This window comes from Pinus tabuliformis, chromosome J (assembly GCF_031772625.1).
Source record: "Pinus tabuliformis cultivar Carrire ecotype Pingquan chromosome J, CPIR1, whole genome shotgun sequence".
NCBI lineage: Eukaryota > Viridiplantae > Streptophyta > Pinopsida > Pinales > Pinaceae > Pinus > Pinus tabuliformis.
This window is the reverse complement of record NC_142295.1, coordinates 876,217,602-876,242,709: the sequence shown is the minus strand read 5'-3', so window position 1 is coordinate 876,242,709 and position 25,108 is coordinate 876,217,602. Positions and strand designations below refer to the sequence as shown.

General features: G+C 37.1%; 2 protein-coding genes across 2 annotated transcripts; one reads left to right on the top strand and one right to left on the bottom strand.

Moving 5' to 3' along the window:
* Positions 1-10,123: 10,123 nt before the first annotated feature.
* LOC149229470 (putative glutamate carboxypeptidase LAMP1) lies at positions 10,124-17,620 on the bottom strand. Its single transcript, XM_089378661.1, has 12 exons — positions 15,422-17,620; positions 14,537-14,604; positions 14,341-14,422; positions 14,153-14,245; positions 13,910-14,062; positions 12,132-12,200; positions 11,893-11,980; positions 11,502-11,585; positions 11,323-11,411; positions 11,008-11,127; positions 10,623-10,757; positions 10,124-10,475 (listed from the first exon to the last, which is right to left on the bottom strand). The coding sequence occupies exons 1-12, from the start codon at positions 16,532-16,534 to the stop codon at positions 10,293-10,295; spliced, it is 2,277 nt and encodes a 758-aa protein (XP_089234787.1). The 5' UTR covers positions 16,535-17,620; the 3' UTR covers positions 10,124-10,292.
* A 4,316-nt stretch (positions 17,621-21,936) lies between these two features.
* On the top strand, positions 21,937-22,707 carry LOC149229469 (uncharacterized). Its single transcript, XM_089381047.1, has one exon. The coding sequence runs from the start codon at positions 21,937-21,939 to the stop codon at positions 22,705-22,707; it is 771 nt and encodes a 256-aa protein (XP_089237173.1).
* Positions 22,708-25,108: the final 2,401 nt, after the last annotated feature.

Sequence of the window (25,108 nt, the reverse complement as noted above, 5' to 3'; positions counted from 1 at the left end):
TCAGATAGAACACCAAAGGAAACCACTCACAAATAGATCACAGATCAATACACCAGTATTCTTAACATGGTTAAAACCCTCAAAGAGGGAAACAGTCCATGGCCTGAGCCAACGCGTCCACTTTAGGTAATTTATTAATAAAAGAATGAAAATTTGCATAAGCTTATCTCATGAATGGTCACCCTACAAATGACCCTCCATGCTCATTAAATAGAGATCACGGACCAATCGTGTGTTAAGCCATGGATCAAGTGTCGGTAATACTGAGGAGAGAATGAACCGTTGGATCACTTCATGTCTAGAACATATCGTGACCGTCGGATTGTAAGTTACAAATGTACATAGTAAAGAAACACACTTTACCTAACTCTACGCTAGACCAAGTTATACTTAACTATTTCCTATGTGTCGGAATATCCTAACATCCCCCCTTAAGAACAACTTGGGATAGGATTGAAGGATGTATAAATATGACACAGTAGGAGAAGGAAGGATGCATTAGAGCATATCCCCCCTTAGTGACAACTTCCTAAACTACAACCATAAATCAAAGTTTTGTAAACTTCGCCTCTGTGAGAGCCTTTGTAAAGATGTCTACAACTTGATCATCAGTTGAACAATATTGCACTTCAAGAACATGGTCATGAATGAGCTTTTTGATGAAGTGCATGTGTAGTTCAATGTGTTCACTGCGTTGATGTTGGACTAGATGTTTGCATAGTTGAATGGCACTTTGATTATCACACCAAATTGTAGTCGGATGCTATTGTTGAAAGCGAAACTCTGATAGGATTTGACGAAGCCACAAGGCTTCCTTACTAGCTTCTACAGCGCCACGATACTCTACTTCTGCTGAAGAAAGAGAAATGGCACTTTGTTTCTTGCAAGCCCATGTAATAGGTCCAGAACCAAGAGTGAAGACATAACCTGCAGTAGACTTCCGATCATCAGGGTCACCAGCCCAATCGGAATCAGTGAAACCAACCAATAAAGGAGATGCTTCTGCACTATAATGAATCCCAAACTGAATTGTACCTCGAACATAACGAAGTATTCTTTTAGCTTCTTTCATGGAGGGCCCTAGAAATAGGATCCCCCTGTCTGATATTTCTCCCTTCCTTTTTTTCATTATGGCTGAGGGCCTTAGCAAATCCATCATGGACACCTCTTCCAACAATGCCCTATCTGGACTCAAGCTTTATGCCTTTTCTCTTCCCTCCCCACTATCAAGGAAACCTTATCCTTCAAAGCCATCCTCTCTAGTTTTTCAAATGCTTCTGGACCTACCATAAACCAAGAGAATTCCAAATTGTTTTTCTTTAACACCCCTCTAGCCATCCAAAGGAACATTTCCAAAATCATGGAATTTCATAGATGCAACATCCCTTCAAAATATCTAGGATTCCCTCTTATAGACAAGCCCCTGGCTCATTCAATATGGGAATATCTTATCACCAAAATGGAAAAAAGACTAGCCAATTGGACCTTCAGGTGTCTCAATTTGGCAGGTCGTCTGGTTTTATTCAATTCTGTGTTGTAGGCCATTCCCCAATACTTTTACTCTGCCCTTTCAGCCCCCAAATATATCTCCAACATTCTTAGAAACCTCCAGAGAAATTTCCTTTGGATGGGCTAAAAAAAAAACAAGAAGTGGACGTTGGTGGCTTAGGACAAGTTGTGCAAACCTAAAAAAGCAGGAGGTCTTGGTTTGAGGGACCCTAACCTCTTAGGGAAAAACCTTGGAGCCAAAACGTGGTGGAGATGGATTGCTCTCCATGGGGCATCATTTGCAAAGCAAAATATGTTCCTACCCACTCGCATGAGCATCTCATCAGGCTCAATGGGACCATCAAGGGCTCTGCCATCTGGAAGCAGGCTTGGGACAATAGAGCTATCATACAGAATCATAGTTTTTGGGAGGTTGGCAATGGGGATAAAGCTCTCTTTTGGGAAGACGCCTAGAAACAAAGGTTGGATCTAAAAAAATATCAATTTAGATTGATCTAGATAAACATGCAAAACAAGGGAAAGAACTGGATCAACCACTATTGGAAGCCTAGCAATTGCAGGGACAACTGGAGGGAATGGCTGGATGAAAAAGACTGGGAGCCCCTGCCTAACCTTCTGGAGTGGGAGGAGCTCTCGATCGAACTCTAGGAAAGACAAATTCAATTTGAAACCAATGAGGATAAGATCAGATGGGGGAAGAATCTGGTCGGGCACTTCAATCTAAAGGAGGCTTACACATACATTGCGCTCCACGACCAATGTCCACCGGAGCGAAAATGGAAAACTCTGTGGGAGAGGAAACAGTGGCCTAAAATCACTCTATTTTTATGGTTCATCATGCACATTTTTTTTTAACCTGGGACAACTTAAGGAAGAAAGGGTTCACTAGCCCCTTCAAATGCAACCTTTGTGAGCAGAGTGAAGAAATAACTAACCATTTGTTGAACAATTGCCCCTTTGCGAACAAGTTGTGGAACTGGGTCTATTTATTATTCAAATTTTTGGATAGGGATATCTCCTCCATCCTCAACACCATTGAGAATTAGAGATCCTCCTTATCCCCTAATCCTTTGGTGAATAGAGCCTAAATCTTATACTAGGTATCATTTGTTGGGCTCTGTGGAAGGAGAGGAATGCAAGAATTTTCAAGGGAATCCACAATCCGGAAGAGGTTGTTATGTCCATAGTCAAGCAAATTATCAAGGAAACTGTGGCTTCTTCCACTCTTGAGACCCCCATCAAACCTCCTAGTTGTTTAGAACAACATATTCTAACCCTCTTGGATCGTCATCTCACCCATTACTCCAAAGCCTCAAGGTTTTTGGGTAATCAGGGAAACCACTGGTCTCCCCTAAAGACAGGTACTCTCAAATTAAACTATGACGGGGCAGCGAAAGGAAACCCGGGCAGGGAAGGCTTCGGGGGTGGTTTCTGGAACTCACAAGGGGAAATCAAATGGATCTATGCGGGCAATCTTGGCAACACTACCAACAATGCGGAGGAATTACAGGCCCTGGAACACGGGATAGCCATAGCCAAACTCCACAACTTTGGGCCTCTGATCATCGAAGGGGACTCTAAGCTAGCAACTCAGGCCAGCCGTAAATTACACCAAGGAATGGAAGTTTCTTGGGTGTCAGACAACTAGCGGATAAACAAAATCCTCGATCGGATAAAAGGGCACATAGAGAAGGTAAGTGGCCTTCATTTCCAAGCTGTTAGGTGTAAATGGAATGGCCTTGCTGACAGGCTGACAAATGAGGGTATGGTGGGCAATTATCGTGTACGATTGCTGGCTTGGACTGACCTGGAGAAGGGTAGGTTGCGTCAACAATGAGAGATCGTCAATGAAAAGGATCAGAATAACAGGCTCCAACTTCTTTGAGATATTCAATCTCAATAATAATGATAGTAGTTGCTCGGCTAGAGGCAGTACTAAAGGAAATCCACCCCAAGTTGCATTCCCAATGACAGCCTTGCTACGGGCACGAATACAAGCCCTTTATCCCATCAGGGGCACCATCTGTCCATCCCATCATCCCTCTCTAGTATAGCCTCCCTCACCAACCTTTCGTGCCTCCCTAAGCCCGCATTCATTCCCCACCTCAGGACATCCCACCCCTCGATGCTCTTCAGCCCCTATGTATTCCCCCTCCCCCCTACTCCTCCCTGTCACCCTGCTTCCTCCTGTGTCTTGTTTCTCCCGGACCCCTTTTGTTTTCTGCCTATTGATCCCCTCTCCCCTATCATGGCACCTAGGCAAGGTTCTAGCCCAACTCCCCAGCGCGATCGAGGTCGCGGCTTGACCCCTTCCACTAAAACAACCTGGGTTCTCTGCCCACCACCAAAGTCGAATCTTCCGCCAGGAGGGCGGCCCTAAATTATGCCTTTTTTGTTAACCCTAAGACGCAGGAATGGATTGCTAACCTGGAAGCTTAGGCGAGGGTCCTTAGGTGCTCGGTGTCCTCTGAAGAGGTGGTAGTGGAATTTGAGTGGATCCCTGACTCGAGTCTCGCTAGGGCTAGGGAGAATTTGTATACTCGCGCAATTGACCTCTTCTGGTAGCTTAAGATGATCCTCGGTCTTGAGATGTAAGAGTTGTGGAAGAAAAAAAATGATATGCTTACAGACAAGTTTGTCGTCTACGTGGAATCAGTGCACCATTGTTACTTCGTTACCAGGGAATCTTCGCACTACACAATTATGAAGAAGTGGGTTGCCGCGAGTGTTCGCTCACTAGTCGATGGCTCTCCCAGCATCAAAAATGAGGCAGTGGGCGCTTCCTCCAGTTGTCTGGTGACCCTAGTTACGCAGGAAAGCACCACTCAAGAGTTGCCCATCAGCCTGGATGACGACCCTGTGGAGGGCAATCCTTAGCAACTGGAGCAAACATATTTTTTGCTATGTTACTCTCTCCGACTCTCAGTCATCGAATAGCTCTCAGCGGCATGCAAAGTATCAACAATAAGGAATTTTTGGAAGATATTAGCAACATAGTTTTTTTTTGTAATTATTCTCATAACATCTCATAAATTCTTTTTTGTTAGCTTCAATGTAAAATTGCTCCATCTGAAACTAGGAAGGCTTGTGCTATTGGCTCTAGTGCTGGAGCATTTTGCTCTCACTACCCAACTTTTTGTAAATACAGCTTTTGTGCAGTGATATAATCTATCTTATTCACACAAAAAAAAATACATTACTTAATATTCAATCCAATTTTATCAAACTTTGCTCATTAAATTGTGATAAAGTCACAATTTAAAATAATTAACATATTTCTTTATTGTGTTAGTTAGATCTATTGATGCCAACTTAAGTATACATTAACTTCATCGAATTTTATATGAAATTTAAATTTTAAAAAATCATATTTAACTTTGCTAAAAATCTTTACACTAAATTTAAATGTGTTTTGCATAATCTAAATGTTATTTTTTCGTTTTTTAAGTGATACAGCTTACCATAATTCCATAATTATTAATTAATCAAAACCATCATCATACTTGTATTCTGTGTAATGTAAGTGTATTTTTTTTATTTCTTTTTCCTTTTTTAAAATACTGGAACATACCATAATTTCATTGTGATTAGTAAATTAAGACCATTACCACATCAAGAGTAATTTTATTTTATTTAAAATTTTCTATTAAATTACATTACTTAATATTAAATTCAATTTTATTTAACTTTATCAAAATTACTTTATTTAATATTCAATCCCATTATATACCACTTTATTCATTAGACTAGACCATCTTTACAATTTAAAATAATTAAAACTATCTTTCTTTATCAAGTCACATCTTTTATATCGCCATAATTATAATTATAGCTTCATTAAAAAAAAAATAACAAATATATCATTATAATCGCTTTTTTTAACCAATTTTCATACCAAACACGTTTCTTCTCATTCAACCATTATTTCGTAAGAAATAAAGTCTTAACCCAATTAAAAACAATTTATCTTCCTTTTACTTTATATTTAATATCATTAAAACCGTGAAAAGAATATATATTTTGAAATATTATATTAAATTATTAAAAAAATAAAAATTCAAGTTTAACCTAATAATAATAAAAAATTGGATAAGACTGTATTTATTATTATTTATTATATTACGAAGTTTAACCCAATTAAAAACAATTTATCTTCATTTTACTTTATATTTAATATCATTAAAACTGTGAAACTAATATATATTTTGAAATAGCATATTATATTATTAAAAAAATAAAAATTAAAAATTAAGTTTAACCTAAATAATAATAATAATAATAATAAATTGGATGAGATTGTATTTATTATTATATAAATAAATTTTGGATTTTGAAAATTTATATGGTGTAAATTATATAAGTAAAATTTATAATTTTAACAAATAATTTGTGATTTAGAATAAAATTGACAAAAAAAATGATGACGATGATAAAGAACATTGAGTGATCAATATAATTTATCAGAGTTTAACATATTATTTCTATGCTTGAAGAGAAGTAAGAGAAGCATTCCTAGATCATCGCAGTTTTGCTACCATAATAGGTCAAGAAGATTGGTACTCTGACATGTTTTGAAAGTTTAGAACGGATTTGAGTATAAGTTGGGTGCTCTAAGAGAAAATGTTTTTCATCTTCAACATTCTTAGTATTTCACATGTGGCAATCTTTCCTCCCATGGAATTTTGGGAGTAGACCAAAGCTCACTTTCACTATGAAACTCATGAGAATTAGTTATCTTGACAATATTCATTTTCTTCTTAATGCTAGTTAAGACAGATAAATAATTCTAGTTTTCAAGATTGAGGTTGATACCTCCTTATAGTATCTTAGTTTCATTTTTCCTTCCAACTCTTTATCCCTCTCGTTAAATTTGGAAATAATAATATTTTTAATATTATGCTTATTTTAAGAGATGAGTTCTTCGTTTTGGTCTAGCCAAGATTTGGCATTGTTATCCTTAGTTTAGCTAAAGTTGGGAGTTTTAGCTAAAGTTAGAAGCAATTTTAGGAAACATCTTGGCTTCCATATTGTATAACTTCCTCTTATACATGATATACCTAGTCATAGTCATGTTTTCAATAGGGGGGAAGGCTAGCTTCAATTGGGAAGATGAGGTAGGGTGTACATCTTTTATTCTTGAGGTTGTATGTTATAAAATGATTTTGAATTTTCTTAATCTTCTTCCATGATTCTTTAGATATATTGCAACGCCAAACTTCACAGCGATATAAAATAACAAGGTTGACTAGAGTCTAAAAGAGGAATTTTGTTTTTATCCCAAAGCCAAATATCTACTGACTTACAATTGTTTTCAAACCGATAGTAAGCATTCCATCCTCCACCTATCATATTCTCAATGCTATAATTACAATTGAGTTGGTGATTAATATTGATTCCCAAATACTTGTATGAAAGAACTTCCTCCAGGTAGTTATTATCATAAATGAAACTATGGTAGATAATCTTTTTGGATTTAATTATCATGACTTTAGTCTTGTTATAATTAACAACCATACCCATCTTGGAGCAAAAATCTTGGAGGATTCTTGGTTGATTGTCGAGAGTGTCATGGCTCATTGCCCAAAAAACAATATCGTCAACATATAAAGGAGAAGAGTCATGGTGATACTAGTGAGCCTGGGGCCAACACATCTTATATCTTCTAAACACTCTTCAATCTTATCAATGTAAATGCCAAAAAGGTTAGGGGATAACGGACACCCTTGCTTGACTTTGATATTGCAATTAATATCTTTTGATCAACCCTCAGTGGTCTTAACCTTTGGCAATAACATTTTTGTACCACCTTGTCACAACCACGCTCGATTTGAGAGGAACCATTATCTCCTCCAGCATCTTCCATAGATTTGCCCTAGGAATGGTGTCAAAATATTTTCTAAAGTCCACAAAACAACAAAAGAGGTTAGTCTTATTATTGTGGCATTCCTTTTGCAATGATGGTCGACAGTTGAATGATGTCTCCTAAACCTAGCTTGACATTTAGCACTTTTACCATGGCTTTCAAGCCATAGACTGGTCTTCTTTTCCAAAATAAGTTTGTACATCTTGGCTAAAATGTGACTGATCATAATAGTTCTATAATTAGAGGGAATGTTTTTATTCTCACTTTTAAAATAGACGCAATAAGGCTTTGCCTACAACACTTAGGAAATCCTTGCTTCATTTCCAAATTGAAGATTTTGTGAAGCCAAACCCTTCCATTTTAAAATTTTAAGCTTAATACCTTTCAATATCTTTAGTTTTCCCATTAGTGAGGTGCTTAACCCCAAATTCATTATCTTCCAAAGAAAAAATATAACATCCTCTCTAAGAGCATTCAAAATGATGCCCCCTTGAATTAATGGACTCATAAACGTTTTTAAAGATAGATATTCCATTTCTTTAAGGCAATCACATTATTCTATTTAGATTTATGAATTTGAGTTTTCCTCCAAAATTTTCTGGAATCAATTTTAAAAGCCAAGGGACACATAAATGTTTTTAGAAATAGATATTAAAAAATCATAAATATTTTTAGAAATATATATTCCAATTCTTTAGGGCAATCACATTATTTTCTTTAAATTAAATTAAATTTATGAATTGAAATTTATGAATTTTCTTTAAATTTATGAATTGAAATTTTCTTTAAATTTATAAATTAAATTTCAATTTTTGAAATTTTCTTTAGAATCAATTTTAAAAAGATGAAGTTGCTTCTCTCTTGCTTCATATCTATATAAGATATTTTCTTTCTTTTAATAGGAAAAATTGTACAAATTTATCTTATCAAATTTTATGGTTTCAGTCTAATTTACTTTCTAGCAGTTTTACCATCAGTATTGTAAAAGTTAGTAGATCTATTATTCTTTTAATGTCACTTCAAAAAAACTTGAAGATAATAATGGAAATACTTTTATTAAAATTATAATAAAAGCGCTTACCGAGAAAAAAAAACAAACCATAAAAAAATTTAAATTACTCCTTTTTAACTGACCTCACAATAAACCAAGAAAATAGAAACGCTAAAAAATTTAAATTACTCCTTTTTAACTGACCTCACAATAAACCAAGAAAATAGAAACGCTATTTAGAAGAAACATTTTTTATTAAAAAAAAAATGCTATTATTATGTTATGTTAATGATTTTTTCTAATTGAACGGCAAAAAAATTAAAACATAAAACATAAAATAATTATGCTATGCCATTTTTTAAATAATTAAAATATGACTTTTCTTTAATGTGACAATTAGAATAAATAAAAATATTTCTTTAACATGACAGTATAGTTTCTTTGGTAACTGGCTAATAAATAACAAAGATTTTTTATCGGCAATTGACTAACAAAACTCAGAACAATGATTATAAAAAATTATTTTTTTAATATAAATTAGGGCATCATGTTTTGTTAAGGTGACAAATAGATAACATTGGTAAGTGACGAGGGCCGAACAGATTCAGAACAATGTTTATAAAAATTTGTTATTCTTTTATTGATTAATTTTTTTAAGGGTGTTGTTCGGATTTCAACATCCTAATGTAGATTAAATAATCTTTTAAAAATCTTAACTTGAATTAGGGTATCCTGTTTTAGAGGTGACAAATAGATATTTTTGGGGAGTGACAAACAGATTCGGAACAATGTTTATATAAGAAATTGCTATGCCATGTGTGAAAAATGCCATGTGTACCAAACACATGGGTTGAACCTTAAACCTAAAAATCCATATTTTACTAGGGCCTTGGGCTTGAACTTGCACAGAAAAATCAGATATTTTTCTAATACCTTAGTTAAAAAGTGTTTTTATGGGGTTTGAACCTGGGTATCAACACTAATCAGAAATTTTCCTAACACCACAGTGTTAAAAAGATATTTTCCTAACAACACTGTTAAAAAGTGTATTTATGGATTTGAACCTGGGTATCAAAAAAGATATTTTCCTAACACCACTGTTAAAAAGTGTATTTATGGGTTTTCAACCTCACTTATTTATATCGAACATGAATTAGATTTAATCTTTTTATAGGACCTGGGATTTGAATTTGGACAGAAGAATCAGATTTCCTAACACCTTAGTGTTGAAATGTGTTTTTATGGGGGATTTGAACCTGGATATCAACAAGAGCACTACATTCAACCTTACTTATTTATAGTGAAGGTAACCTTATTAGTAGTGAAGGTAACCTGTGTAAGGCACTTATTATTCCGGGCTGCTATCAACTATTTATTCAGTTGATGCACCTAGGGATGTCAAATCTGAAATAAATTATCATTGCAATACTCAGGAACATATTACCTAGGGATGTCAAATCTGAAATAAATTATCCTTGCAATACTCAGGAACATATTACTCCAGTATCAACCTTAATACTGAAATAAATTATCCTTGCAATAGTTAGGCACATATTACTCCAGTATCAGTCTCACTAGACTTTCCATGTCTGTTCGGAGTTAAAGCCAAGCTGCTTTTAGGACTTCAACCCACATATGTTCTGTTAAAGTTGTTTAACTCAGGTATTGTGTTTTTGGTTACATGGCTATATGCTGAGCAGAGTTATTATATGAAGCAATTTTTAGTTAGGGAGTGGAATGGAACAGGCGAATACAGCAGATAAGAAAACACAAAGCAGTTTTTAAAACTGTTACATTCTATTACCAGACATTGCCAGAGAAGACGTGGTCTGTAAGAAAGTGATAAATTAATAAAAATGATATATTATAAGATGATTGATGTGCTGTGACATATTTACACCGTCATCACTTATAAATAATGGAAATATATTAAGTCAATCTTCCATGTAGAGCAGCTGCTGCTTGAAGGATTCTTCTGGCAACTCTCCAAATTTCATGCTGCAATTCACCATTTGCTTCCCCATTTTTGGAACTGGTTGCATTGGCCATGGCATCCACCACTCCAGGAAATGATGAAAAACTGTATTCATTGCTTTCTGAAGGAGCATAAATCTACCATCCACAATAATACATATTGGTTAGATGGTATAGATAATTAATTGCATGCCACAGAGTCTACATGGACAGAAAAAACTGTATCACTATTAAATTATCGTAAGCGCTGAAACCTAAAAATAATCATCTTCCATTGATCCTTACCAAATGTCTGAACCAGGGCCTTCCCTTGAGGCCTTCGGGGTCCAGAAATGCTCTCTCCGTAAGTAATAAGCGATCATTGAAGGCCCTTCTCCATAGAATTATTCGTGCATCTCCCTTTCCGTGTTTTCTCAAAGCCTGCACAAATTGCTCATTGAACTTCAGCACATTTCATTGAACAGAGCAGACTGTAATTGGGTTCTTACATTTGTGTGGGATTATGCCATTTATAAAAGGGGATCTCTAAATAAACATATTATAAATAGGAATAGGTTCGTTCGTAACTGCCTTATGACTAGTAGCTATAACAAGCTAGGTTCAGGTTGTTTGTGTTACAATCATTCCGCCAGGGTTATTTTTTTTAACATAGAACTAGCTGGGATTTTACCTCAGCTTCCTCGGCAGCTTTATGGGCAGCATCAGAAAACTCCTTAATGGCTGCAGTGATAGGCTCTATAGTGACAGCATCGAAAGTGTTTATTCTCTCCTTTATCATCTCTGCATACCGCTGACAAAAATGCACCACCAAAAATTGGAAATGAGGTGTTGATTAAGAACAATGTAAATATTTGACTAGTTCCCCAAATTGACACTACCATTTCAGAATTCTCATATTCCCAATTGCCTGGTGAATTTACTACTACTTTTATCAAGAAAAGCTTTGATGGAGGCATTTCTGGTAAAAGCACCAAATTCATTATACCTGTAACTCATCAGCATACGCAAGATAATCGAAAGGAAGAACGTGGTCGTCAGCTAGGCGTAGGGCAAGAAGTCCCCAGATAGAATAAACTGCAGTGATAGGAAATTCAGTTAAAGAACACCATAACATTCTGCACTTTATAGATTGAACTGTTAGAAAAAGTGAAGGATGCTACCAACCTGCCACATGCCTACGAAAGTATGGGTCACCAAACTTCTTCATCCAGCTGAAGGAGTCATAACGGGTATGGTAAACAGGGTAATCTGCACATATCCAGACCAAGGCATTAAATCCTGTTAATATATAACAATGTGTAAATTAACAAAAGCTAGTTACCAGACTCAGCTAAGTGCAGGGTTATCCTTACCCGAGCTAAAAGGTAAGGCCCTCAAAGGTTTACCTGAGCTCAGGCAAAAGGCCTAAAGGTAAAGCGAGTAAGGTCCTGATATATGGCCTCTTAGACTCCTCAAGGTAAACATAGGCCTCCCTGAGGATATGGCACCTCAACCACTTTTTATCTACACTATAAATTGGATGTAAAAAATAAACATTTGAAGAGTGATTACATACCTTTCCCATAGAAGATATCAAGTGAAGGCACTCCAGCATGCTGCAAAAATGCTACAAAATCAGACCCGCCTCCACCTAGTCTGTCAATCTGCTAAGACCAAAGATAGTAAGTAGTCAAGTTACAGTTGATTAATATAAAACAAACCCTTACAGGGCAGACTTCCAAGTTACAATTGTGATTCTGATTTTGTTGTGACTATAATGCCAACTGAAAATCCAAGCTTATTAATCAGTCTTGCCTTTATTCCAGTGCCTGTTGCAGCCCAAGACTCGTGAACAGTTTTGGAGTTCGAATCTGGGTCAGATACCTGAGCAAACAGAGATACAAGGTAATTCATAGGCTATACAATACAGTTCTCTATTTAGGTGGCTAAATAGATAAGATGTACATCATCGACATTTGGATGATCGTACTAGAAAAACTATTTTCAGAACTATACCACCGTAACTAGTTATGAATTTTTCATTAGAGACAAAGAGCAAAGAAATCAAAATGCTATCATATAAGCCTAACCATAGAAGCTACAAAGAAGCGATTCTATCACCAAAAAAACTCTTGTGCCTACTCTACTCATGAATCACAAGAGAAACTATGTTGACAAGTTATCACCACAAAATCTTCTGTCACTCCTCCATTGATCAATCAAGCATGTCTTTACAAATTAACCAAAAAATATGTTGCATAATTTCACATTACCTGTGGGACTAAAAATGTAGTTCATTAAGTAGGTTTAGTATAAGGGGTTTCCCTACACAAATTGGATTAAGCCTTCCAAGGTTTTAACTTTTCCCATGGAAATATTTTGATGATTAGTTAATGATTCAAATCTGGGAAGCTATCCTTGATCAAAGTATGTATTGAGTGTACACCTTGAAAAACATGTAAAAGAACCATTAATGTAATACAAAATTAGAATTGATTTCCTTGGCTCAATGCATTATTTGGCAACTCGACTTCGTTTGAATACTAAAATGGTAGGCTTCTGGGTGAATCTTAACTAAGAAATGTTCGTGATAGTATACGAATATGGGAAATTTTAGTATGAAAGGACCAATTATAGTCTTAATGGCTAACTTGAATTCATTCATATTAAAAAGGGAGGCTATTGGTGAAATTTAATTAAGAAATGTCCGTAACAGTAAAAGACATGAATAGAGGGGAACTTGGCAAAACTCACCATGAAAATACATTGAACACCTTTGAATCCTTGTAAACATCCTCATACTGATGATTCAATTATAATCATTCTTTCTAAACCATAAACTCGCTTGTGAAAAATGGAAACTTTTATAGATCCACAAGACAACGTGTGATTTTATGGAAGGAAACCCAAAATAGATCTACAAAACAACAAGCAAGTATGAAAACAAAAAGCAATAGAAGTTCCACTAAAAATGGTATAATGAGCTTTGTAGGCAGAGCAAAAAGCCCAAGGAATTCAAGTGAAGATGATGGCATTTGGCAGTATCCTATTCCTTTGCAAGTTTAAATAGATTATACAAATGGAAATTATAAATGGCAAAGTACAAAATCCATGAAAAGACGTGTTTCAAAAGAAAAAAAAAGGATAATAGTGACAGACGTACTGTGAAGGATCCAAGTGGCAGCATTGGATTTCTTTTACAATGGAATACATTACTTCATTATTCCATAGACACAAGTTTTGCTAGTTTAATAAATTAGATATATTCAAGCTTCAACAGCTACACTTTGCAGGACGCATGGGATTCAGGATATGGAGATTTTGACATCCTGTCCACATTGACAGCCATAAGTTCTAAATTCATAACGAGATTTGTGAAAATAAAACTAACTTCTTGAAATTGTGTGATCTCATACAGATATAAACAATTCAAATTCACGAATCAAACATAATCGTAAAGAAACTGAAACCAGCAAGTAAAACATGTCATTTACAAGCAAGCATTTTTGCAGGAAAATAAATTGATTCATTGAGAAAACTTGAGAGAAATCGTCTTGGCAATATATATAAAGAAGAGTTTATGTGCTTATTACCTCTTTCGTAACTTCAACGAGAAGGTTGTCCAGCTGTGGTGTGGCACCAGCAAAAAGACCACTTCCTTGAACAGCACAATCAACATTCAGGTAGGCCACTGCTTGTGAGCCCAAGTTTCCAAGATTCTGTTCTACCCACTCTGTCGATCCTATCTGTTAACCAAAACATTGCAGAATGGTCAGAATCCTTTCATTATATGAATAATTTTAAGTCACGATTGAAGATATTATTGAGGCTTTTACCATTCCATACTCTTCTGCATCCCAACTGCCGAGGATAATGCTCCTTCTAGGTTGCCATCCGTCGCGAAGCAAGACGCCGAAATTCCTAGCAATCTGCTCATTTAAACAAATTAAATGAGCCCACATGAATGAAGTTTGAACCCAAAATTCTGGTTGTACTTCCATGAAAAAAACTCGATGTCCCTTACTTCTAGAAGAACAGCTGTACCGCTGTTAGGATCCACAGCTCCATAAGTCCAGGCATCTCGATGGTTCCCCAGAATAACAAACCTGGCGATTCAGCACAAATGTTAATGAAACCTGCAACAATTTGTCAAGGTAGTTCAAATATTTAATAGAAAGTTATTTGGGTATCAGAGCGGAACTATGTTTTTGTGGGTATACCTGTCTGGCTCTTCTGACCCCTTTATCACAGCGAACACATTTCGAATCGTGGCCATGGTTTGGTTTTCCTGCAACAGAAAGGGAGAAAGATTCAATGCATATGGGTAGAATTGTGGATTTGGGAGCCGAATTTTGACAGATATGACTGTCATTTTCTACTTGCTGAATCTACACGCAAAACAGCGTGATCAGAGGAGCCGCACAAGGACAAGCAGCTCGGATTCCAATGAACCAGAGGTACATCGGCAAGCCGGCTCCTCTCGTTCTTGTCCACAATACATGCATTGGCTAGCATATAGTACGGCATCAATTTCAACTCGCGAAGCGCGCTGCGCCAGTATCTCTGAACATAAATTACTCAAAATTTTCCACCTGCTATCCAGGTGCAACACTTTAAAGATCTTTCATGGGCGCGAAACTTCATGGCTCGGCACACTAGTTCCCATGACGATCACATGAAATCTGATACAGGTAATTCTATTTAAACAATAAACCATTTACAAACGATCTATAAATTCTTTAATCAACCTGCACTTTCAAATATGAGGAGCATCCCAATGAACCTTAACAGTGTTAAAACATTCAATTCAACGTCGTTACTGTAGCTGATTAGGCTGCAGAATTTCTGAATTCATGGGCGCGGCACATGTCATGAAACTCACTGGTACCCATGGCTGTCACATGGCTTCTGATAAGCTGATTCCATGGCGAAAATGGAACCGTTTCTTATCATGCTTCAATCAAACTTATAATAACGAAAGCATTCTTCAGTCAAATTGGTCATAATGGAACATGCCAGAACAGCGTTCTGATTTAGATTAAAATAAAAACTTATGGAAAAGAAGCAGCGATGATAATGGTAATTAGATCGAAAATTGGGCTTACCACATAGCTAAAATTAAGGATCCCGGGCCCTCTACCGAGCCCATGATGTTCATCCAATTTCATTGATCCCCGCCAACTGGACGGTGCAGCAGGGCCTGAGAGCGACATGAGAATGCGGCGGGCATCGTTTGCAGATATGGGCATGGAGGGAATACTCGGGAATTTTTCTGCAACTTCCTTGGCCGACATTGATAATCTCTCGGCATACTCAGTGCTTGCGAAGCCGGGAGTCAATGGATCGCCATTTCCGTGCATGACGGTTCCTCTCTGGACTGCACTGAGTGGCATCCATTTTGAGTCCGGGAAGTAACCTTCTGTTCCATTCCCACCAAATTGCTCTGGATCGCTATACAGAAGAGCCGCAATTGCACCGGCTTTGGCGGCATTTTGGACAACGGTTCCTCTGAAAACATCTCCATGTCTGGCAATTACAATGGCTCCGCTCACGTCCACTCCCTTCTCTTGCAGAATTCTGTAATCCTCCTCACGTCCATAGTTAACGTATACAACTTCTCCGGTAACAGTACCCGAGGGTGCAAAAGCATGGAAGGGCGCTATAACAGATCTAGTATTGGTAATATTACTCTGAAACTCCTCGTCCAGATTGAATTGGTACTTCAATCCTGTGTCAGGGGAATACAAGGAAAGATATCTAGACACAGGATAAGATAGCAGAACCTTGTAATCCACAGTGTGTGCTGCTAACCCGTATGCTTTGAAATTCTGCAAAACATGCTCAGAAGTTAAAATGTCGCCGGGTGTGCCTGCCACATGAGGCTGGCGCGTGAGTTCCTTCAGGTGTTTGGCAATGGAGACATTGCTTCCTGCATTGACGAAACTGCTATGAAAATATTTAAGCCTTCTGTCACGGGCCAAGCCATAATGCTGGGATTTGCTCACATCCTTGAGCATTGTCAAGAAACCAACCAGAATAGCTATGAGAATTATCAGTGCAGTCCATGATGCTCCCTTGCTTACTTTGCTGCTTCGGCTCTGTGGACGGGATCCCACAGAATTCTTCAGTGGGCATGTTTCTTCTATATTCACCGTCGTGTTATCTCTGGCTGCACCGACCCCATCATGCAAAATCTTCTTCGATGCGCCCCACACCATTGTGATGAAATTCGTTCAAATTTTGAATCCAGACTGGCAAAGATTCAGAGCACCGAGCCTTCTAGATGAATAAATAGGGACTGGGACTGAGAATAACATTAATTATTCAGAATCTATAGAAGCTTACGCAACTGTAGAATTCATTCATAAGGGACAACCTACCCACAAAGGTTGGAAAATCTTCCTCAAGTTAGGAACCCTTCCATGTCTATGGAACAGATACCTACCTACTCGATAACTTTATATACCCGAAATATATTTAGGAACCTATCTTTTTGCCTTCCTGGAACCAGTAAATTTTTTGTTTCCAAGGCGAAAATTTCAAGGCCATTGACTTGCTTCTCGTTACTATGCAAAAATATAGCTGGACTTCAAACTTCGAGCTAACTGTAAAATTGACACTTCTTTTAAATTCCTTTCACCGACTGTAAAACCTACCTGGACCCCATGAGGAAAACGCCAAGGGAGACTTGAAGGGGCAACCCACCTAAGTCGAGTTAGTGGGAATAGCTTAAAGCTGCAATCCAATGAAGTAGAAAAGAAATTCTTGAAATTGTAATGAAGAAAACCAGGGTTGAAAAGATGGAAACTTTTGTACCAGATGACTAGTACTGAGATGATCAGTGACTCGTTGGGGTAGAGAAAAAGGTCATGAGCAGAAAGCTGCGGGTGGAAACAATGATAAAACAACCCACTACACTGCCTGGCAGGGTACCACTCGGCTAAGTTGAACCAAACTTGTTACCACTACTGAACAGATGCATATCCATGACTCTGGCCAGCTGGGACTGAATCATCAAATCAATTATAGCAACAGCTACAGGTATGAAGCCGGAATTCGAATTTCAAAAAAGGTGGTACTAATAGGGTTTCGGAGTGGTCAGGAAGACGGCTGAGTACAGACCGTCTACGGGTTTGGTAGTGGCGGTACACGGCGGCGGGCGGCGGGCAGCGTGCTTCCTTCTCTCCACTAACCTCCATCACTCTCTGTACAGATTGCTGTGTGCCTATGCTCCATCACTCTCTGTACATACAAATTGTTGTGTGCCTAAGCTATAAGGATGCTATAAATTGTTGTCCCTATGCAGGCGTGGATGTTTTTGGCAGGAATTTGGCAAAACTGTCTAAATGTATTTTTATTATATATATTTAAATAAATTATTTTCAGCTTATGCTACAAGTAATGTCATTCAATCTGGAGTTCAGCAATAATTAGGTTTGATTTGAGTTCTAAATTTTTTATTGAGATTGGGATGCCGTTTACCATCAGGGTTGTATATATATATATAAAAAATTGTATTATAAGATAAAATAATAAGAAATCAATATCATTAAACATTAAAAATATTATCATTATGGAAACTCTAAAAATAAATTACAAGTTTGAGTTGTGACTTGAATATATATATATAATGTATTATAAGATAAAATAATAAGAAATCAATATCATTAAACATCAAAAATGCTATCATTATGGAAACTCCAAGAATAAATTACAAGTTTGAGTTGTGACTTAAAGTTGTGAGTTTTGATCTATGGATTTGGCTAACCTTGAGTTATGACATGAAGTTATGAGTTTTGATCTATGAATTTGGCTAAGCTTGAGTTGTGACATGAAGTTATGAGTTTTGATCTATGGATTTAACCTTGTGACATAGGCTATAAGACATGAAATTATGTGTTTTGATCTATGGATTTGGTTATGAGGTTCGCCTAACCTCAGTTAAAATTAGACGAACCTTGCAAAAATTCAAGTCTAAGTTAAAGTTTGACGAACCTCGTGGCATAGGCTATAAGAGATTGATGTATCTTTTGGAATTTGGGGCAACAGTTTTGGTTAAAATTCGAAGAACCTTGTGGCATAGGCTATAGGCTATAAGAGATTGATGTATCTTTTGGAATTTGGGGCAACAATTTTGGATGGAAATGTGTTTTTATTGCATATATATATATATATATGTTTAGCTTTCTCAAAAATCTGTGGAATAACTCAGCCACTTTATAAAGAATCACATCTCAAATTTGTAAATTAAAAAAGAATTTTTCAAATTTTGACCATAAAGAATGGGGTTGTTTTTAGTGCGACCTTTTGGACTTTTCGGTGCCGTAATCCAGCTGAAAATTTTGAGGTTAAATTTTGATTTGTGTTATTTATACTGGTTTTTTAACTGCATATTTGGATTCAGCACCTGAAAAACCCTAGGACGCTTTGATTGTGCAGGGATTACCCATCAAACTTGTGATTTCAATAAATTGCTACCGAATTAGAGAAATTTGACCGGAAAAACCCATAGGAAAAGCTTCTAAAAGCTCGCACTAAAGACAACTCCCTAAAAAAAGTTGTAGTCTAAACATATTTTTTTCCCCAAAATCATAGAAATTTTGGCAAGATTCTAATAAAATCAGGTAGGGATTTTTGTAAATCAAAGTTACAGTGGTCAAACTTCAAGATTTTGGGTGCACCATAAGTTTTTGATGGTGCTGAATTTATTTCCACCATCCAAAATAGGATTAAAATATGACTAATGCAAGATTTTTTTGAAAAAATTTCCCCAAATTCAGACCACTTTTGACCGCGAGGCAATTCCTCGGCCTCCATATCCTTCTTCAGAATGAATTCACCCTTCAAATTTATAATTAAATCTATAATTAAAAAAAAAAAATTACTAAATTTTGACCAATTTAATTTATAATTAAATCTATAATTTAAAAAAAAAATACCAAATTTTAACCAATTTCAACCAGAAAATACGCCCAAAAAATTGCAATAATTTTGACCAATTTAATTCATAATTAAATATCTAATTTAAAAAAGAAAATTACCCAATTTTAACCAATTTCAACCAGAAAATACGCCCGGGAAAACTTACCATCGGCCGGCCCTGACTTATCATTATTATTTCCCATCAACCGCCCCCACAATCAGCCCTGCATGCAGCGCAGGCTGCAGCAGCAGAGCATCGCAGATTCACTTCCAGGTACGTCTTTTTTTATCCAGTATTACCGTTAGGACGGAGGGGAGGATCTCACCAACCCTAGAATTATCGAAACAATTATTACCACCTCTCGCCTAGTAAATGACACCGCCATCACGAGAATTTTCTCAGCTGACAGTGATGATGATGACCCGGGGCGGGGGTGCGTTTTTCAATGCGATACAGGGAGTTGGGGTGGCGATGGTTGAATCTATATGCGTGTCGCCCCTGTAACATTTGTACACATACCGTGAGTCATCGCGTTTAATGATTCAATTTAAAATGTGTTACGTTGGACCCTGCATTTTACAGTCGTCTTCTTGAAAGTAACAAACCCTAGCGCGTGATTGCAGGGGGATTCTGGAAGTCACCACCCATCTTCATATTGTTTCCATTAATAGTATTACTCACCACGTGAAATGTGGCCTACAGGCAACTAAGGACAAGGACGCCATGGCCTTCCCGGATCATTCCCAAACTTCACTCCATCTCTTGCCATTAAGGATTGATGATGAAATTTTAATTATGGAATCATTTTATACATCACCTCCGATTATTATAATAATTAAGATAATAAAAAAATAATAAATTAAAATAATAATTGATTAAAAACTATTAAACATGTCAGTAAATGATCAAAGCCAATCTTCTCCATTGCAACGGAATCAATAATCAATATTGAAGTTTTATTTTTTTTTTTTTTTCATAATGAGATCATAATTTTCTTTTAATAGTAGGATTTTGAGATGATAATTTTCTTTTAATAGTAGGATTTTGATTTTGGGTTGTAAGGCTTTTTTAATTTAGTATACTACTCTCTAATTTAATAATGTGTTAAGGATGTTGTAATTCTTAACGCTCACGGCATTAACCTTTTCTCTTTTTTGCCATTAAAAATTGATAATGAAATTTTTAATTATGAAATCATTGTATACATCATCTCAAATTATTATAATAATTAAGATAGTATTAATTTAAAATAATAATTGATTAAAGATTATTAAACACGTTAATAAATGATCAAGATGGTAATAATATGGTAAAGATGTTGTAATTCTTAACATTCATGGCATTAGCTTTTTCTCTTTAAAATTTGATAATGAAATTTTTAATTATGAAATGGTATGCATCACTTCAAATTATTATAATAATTAAGATAGTATTAAATTAAAATAATAATTGATTAAAAGATTATTAAACACGTTAGTAAATGATCAAATAAGCAAACCTTTTTCATTACACCATAATCAATATTGAAGTTCTACTTTTTAGCTTTTTTTCCATAATATTTTTTTTAATTGTGGGATTTTGGGCTGTAGGCCTCTCCAATTTAGTATCTTTGAGATGTTGTAATATCTAACATTTTGACTTAATCAAAATAAAATAAAATTTAAAAAACAAAATAAAATAAAGAACATAAAAAAATTCAATCCATGGTATTCATAACTCATGGATTTTTCTTTTGGTATTCTTTAACATGACCTATTTAAAGTCTAATAATTAAATCAATTTAGACTCATCTTAACTCCGAATCTATGGAGGACGAGGGACATCAAATCTCTTTTGACTCTAAAAGAGGTTTGCACCTCAATAGAGAGATTCAATGCCTCCAAAGAGTTCGGATGGATCTAGGTTGCCTATTATTTAAAATATTTTTTCTAATATAAAATGGATTTAATATTTTTAAAAACACTTAGATGTGTAGTCATGTTTTTAAATATAAAATGGAGCCTAGAGGATCAAATTTCTTTTTACGCTAAAAGAAATTTGCACTCCAATAGATTAGATCCCTCTCGACACTTGGTACATTGGAGTTAAGATGGATCTAGGCTATATATATATATATATATACTTGTCTTACATAGGAATACCATGGGTTGTCAAAAATTGGAGTTGAAAAACCACCAATGGTTATTGACTATTTTACTCAATTCTATTTTACTTTATTTTATTATCTTATTTTTTTAATTTTATTTTTATTTTTATGTAATTTGATTAAGTCAAAATGTTTACAGGACAGGATATTACAACATCTCTACCATATTGGGTTGGTGCGGGCAAAAATGAATGAAACTACTTTTTTGTGGTCAATTTTGCCCAAAATTCCATAAAAATTTTAAAAATAATAAGTTTAAGTTGTTTAATCTACAAAGTTAGAGTGTCACGTGTAAATATTATAGGATCTTAAATCCATTTATGAATTCAATAATGCATTTTAAAATACCATTTCACCTATTAATTAAATTACTTCATACTTAAATATATATAGTTTTTAATATAAAATTAATTCAACATTTAAAACAAATATATATTCAGTGATTTAAAATTATTTCTAAGTGAAGGATCGCACGCGCGCCTGCTCTGCAACGGCCGACTACTCCAGCTCGCTCCAGGCCTCCACGCCCCTCAATCTGCCCAGCCTCATCAATGGAGGCCAGCGGGGACCCTGATCCCCCTCCTTCCCCGCCTCCGGAGGTGTTAGCCTTCCGAACAATGATCACAGTTGGTCCAAAATGCCCTCCCTCAGCTTCACAACAGAAATTCGTAAAAAAGTTGGATACGATTCCATCGGTAGCCCTACCAGAAGAAGAAACTTGTAAAGTTGCGTTGAACCTGGCGGAGAGAGGCCTTATAGGTCAGTTCACTGGCCTCTGGCCATCTCCCAAGTCGGTGGATGAATGGACCCAAAGGAACTGGAAGCCCCTGATCAAAGAAGGAGTTAAAAGTTATTTTGTAGGCAAGGGTTTCTTTGTGTTTGTATTTGAAAACCCAGATGACAGAGGTTTAATCTTTAGAAATGGACCGTATTTCATGGGGCCCCAGGGCCTTTACCTGAACAAATGGTCCCCTGATTTCGATCCCACCCAGGACATCCCCTTTGCTGTCCTGGTCTGGGTTAGGCTCCCACATTTACCTCTTCACTGCTGGAACCAAAAATCCCTACAGATCATAGGCAACACACTAGGAAAATACATAGATCAAGCAGCGAGAAAAGACCAGTACTCATGCGCCCGTATCTGCGTAGAAGTGGACCTAGAGGAGGGGCTACCGGAAGCTATCAAACTCACAGTAGTTGGGTGGATGCATTTCCATGAGTTGGACTACGAACAGTTACCCTTTCAATGCAGACATTGCCACGGCCATGGCCACTTTACAAAGAACTATAAAAAGAGAGCAGTGGAGCAAGCAGACAAATAGAATGGGGAACAATGGACCCTAGTCCAGAAGAATGCAACCTCAAAAAAAGGTACAGGCAAAGGCAACATGGACGGAGGCCCTAGCAGCAACAAAGCCAATTAGGAAACGGAAGTAAATCCAAAAGGGACAGAAAGTGCTCAGAACAATCGAGTTACCCTACCCCAAGAGAATGTAGAACAGGCAGACATACCACCTTCAAACAAGGAGGAAGGGGAAGCAATCCAGATCGAGGCCAACCAAGGCAGTACCTCTAATCCCTCATATGCAGAGATAGCAAGGAAAAAACCAGTTGAAAGCTCTGGTTCCTCGGAGGATGAAACCTACGAGCGATAAACGAAAAAAGCTGGAAGGAAATCCCGCAAAGAAAAAAGGGAGGAGGAGGCAGAAAGACTCAAAACACAAGGAAGCCAAGCAACCATAGAAATGTCTATTGGGCGAAACATCAGACCAAGTCCCTCCAAGGGAGGCCTCAATACTCCCCCAAGCAAATAATGAAGCTCGTCTCTTGGAACTGTAGAGGAATGGGGAACCCCTCCAAAATAGAAGCAGTAAAAGATCTTATGAAAGCAGAGCCCTCAGATATCCTCATGCTCCAAGAGACCAAAATAGAAGGCCAAGCCATTCTAGAGATCAGCAGCTCAAAGTGGAATAAAAGAGCAGGCAAAGCTGTTAGCGCAAGGGGAACTTCTAGAGGGCTGGAAACTCTCTGGAACGATGACCTTTTTCATCTGAAAAATCACAAGGAAACACAACACTGGATCCACACGGAATTGATGCACAAAGCAAGTAAGTTGTCTATTTCCCTTTTCAATCTTTATGTCCCAGTTTCTTATCATGAAAAGCAAGAGTGCTGGAACTCCCTTTCAGCCTTCTTAGAGCAGTCATCCCCCAGCAATATCATCATAGCAGGGGATCTCAACATCATTATGAAAGCAAAAGAAAAGAGGGGAGGGATAAGCAATAGAGATCCCATGCTAGACGAGGTGGAGGAACTCTTTCAGCACTGGGATTTGCTGGACTTCAATCCTATCAGAGGCATTTATACCTGGTCCAATAACAGAGTGGGATCAGAACACATCTCAGCTCGGTTAGACAGATTCATGGTACAAATCTCCATAATGATGAACAAAAAGATAATCATCACTAAAATCCTGCCCAAACTAGCTTATGATCATAAGCCTATTCAGCTTCTCTTGGAAGATGAAGAAGATCTGGGGCCTATTCCATTCCGATTCAGCCCTCTATGGATCGAGAAGGAAGGTTATATCGAGACAGTGAAGGCAGCTTGGGCCAAAACTTTCACGGGATCCCCAAGCTATGTCTGGGAGCAAAAATTGAAAGCAACCAAGCAAGCTCTGAAGAACTGGATAAAGAGACCAGGCCCCTCTCCTATTGAGCAAAGAAAGGAGTCAATTCATGCATTGCAGACTCTGCAAATAGAGATGGAAAACAAAGACATCACAACAGAGTTGCTGGAAAATGAAACAAAAGCCCAACGCTCTGCCCACCAAACTTTCAGAAAGGAAGAAGAATATTGGCGACTAAAATCTAGAAGTTTGTGGTTGAAGGCTGGAGACTGAAACACCTCCTTCTTCCACCGACAATATAGAGCGAGATTGTCAAGGAATCACATAGTCGAAATTAAAACATCAGAGGGCACTGTTTGCAAAGGTTTTAACCAAGTCAAAGCTACTGCTAAAACCCACTTTAGGAATCTTTACAGAGAAGAAACCCACATAAATAACGAGGAAGCCGCTGATTTCATCACCAACGTCCCTTCTCTTATTAGCCCTGAAGAAAACGTAGCTCTCTGTAGGCCAGCCACGGAGGAGGAAATCATAAAAATTATCTGGTGCATGGACGCAGATAAGGCTCCCGGGCCTGATGGATTTACAATCCATTTCTACAAGTCTTGTTGGCACATTATCAAAGCTGATCTCTGCAAAATGATAGGCTGGTTCATGAAAAAAGCCAAGATAGGCGGAGGAACTAACTCCACTTACCTCGCTCTAATCCCCAAAGACACCAATCCGGAGACATTTGCAAGGTTCAGGCCCATTTCGTTGTGCAACGCTTCATATAAAATACTGGCAAAACTGATAGCAAACCGGATTAAGCCGCTGTTAAAAATACTGACCTCCCCTCCTCAAGGCGGATTCGTTGAAGGCGGGCATATTCTAGATAATGTAATCCAGGTACAGGAGATCATTCACTCTAGCAAGCAGCGGAATGAAAAAGGCATGCTGATTAAATTAGACATGGCAAACGCCTTCGACAGAGTGGATCGCTCTTTCCTCTGCCATGTCCTGCTCTCATTTGGCTTTTCATCCCAATTCGTAAATCTTATTAAAGCATGCATTGATAAACCATGGATCGCCCCTTTAGTCAACGGTCGCCCCAC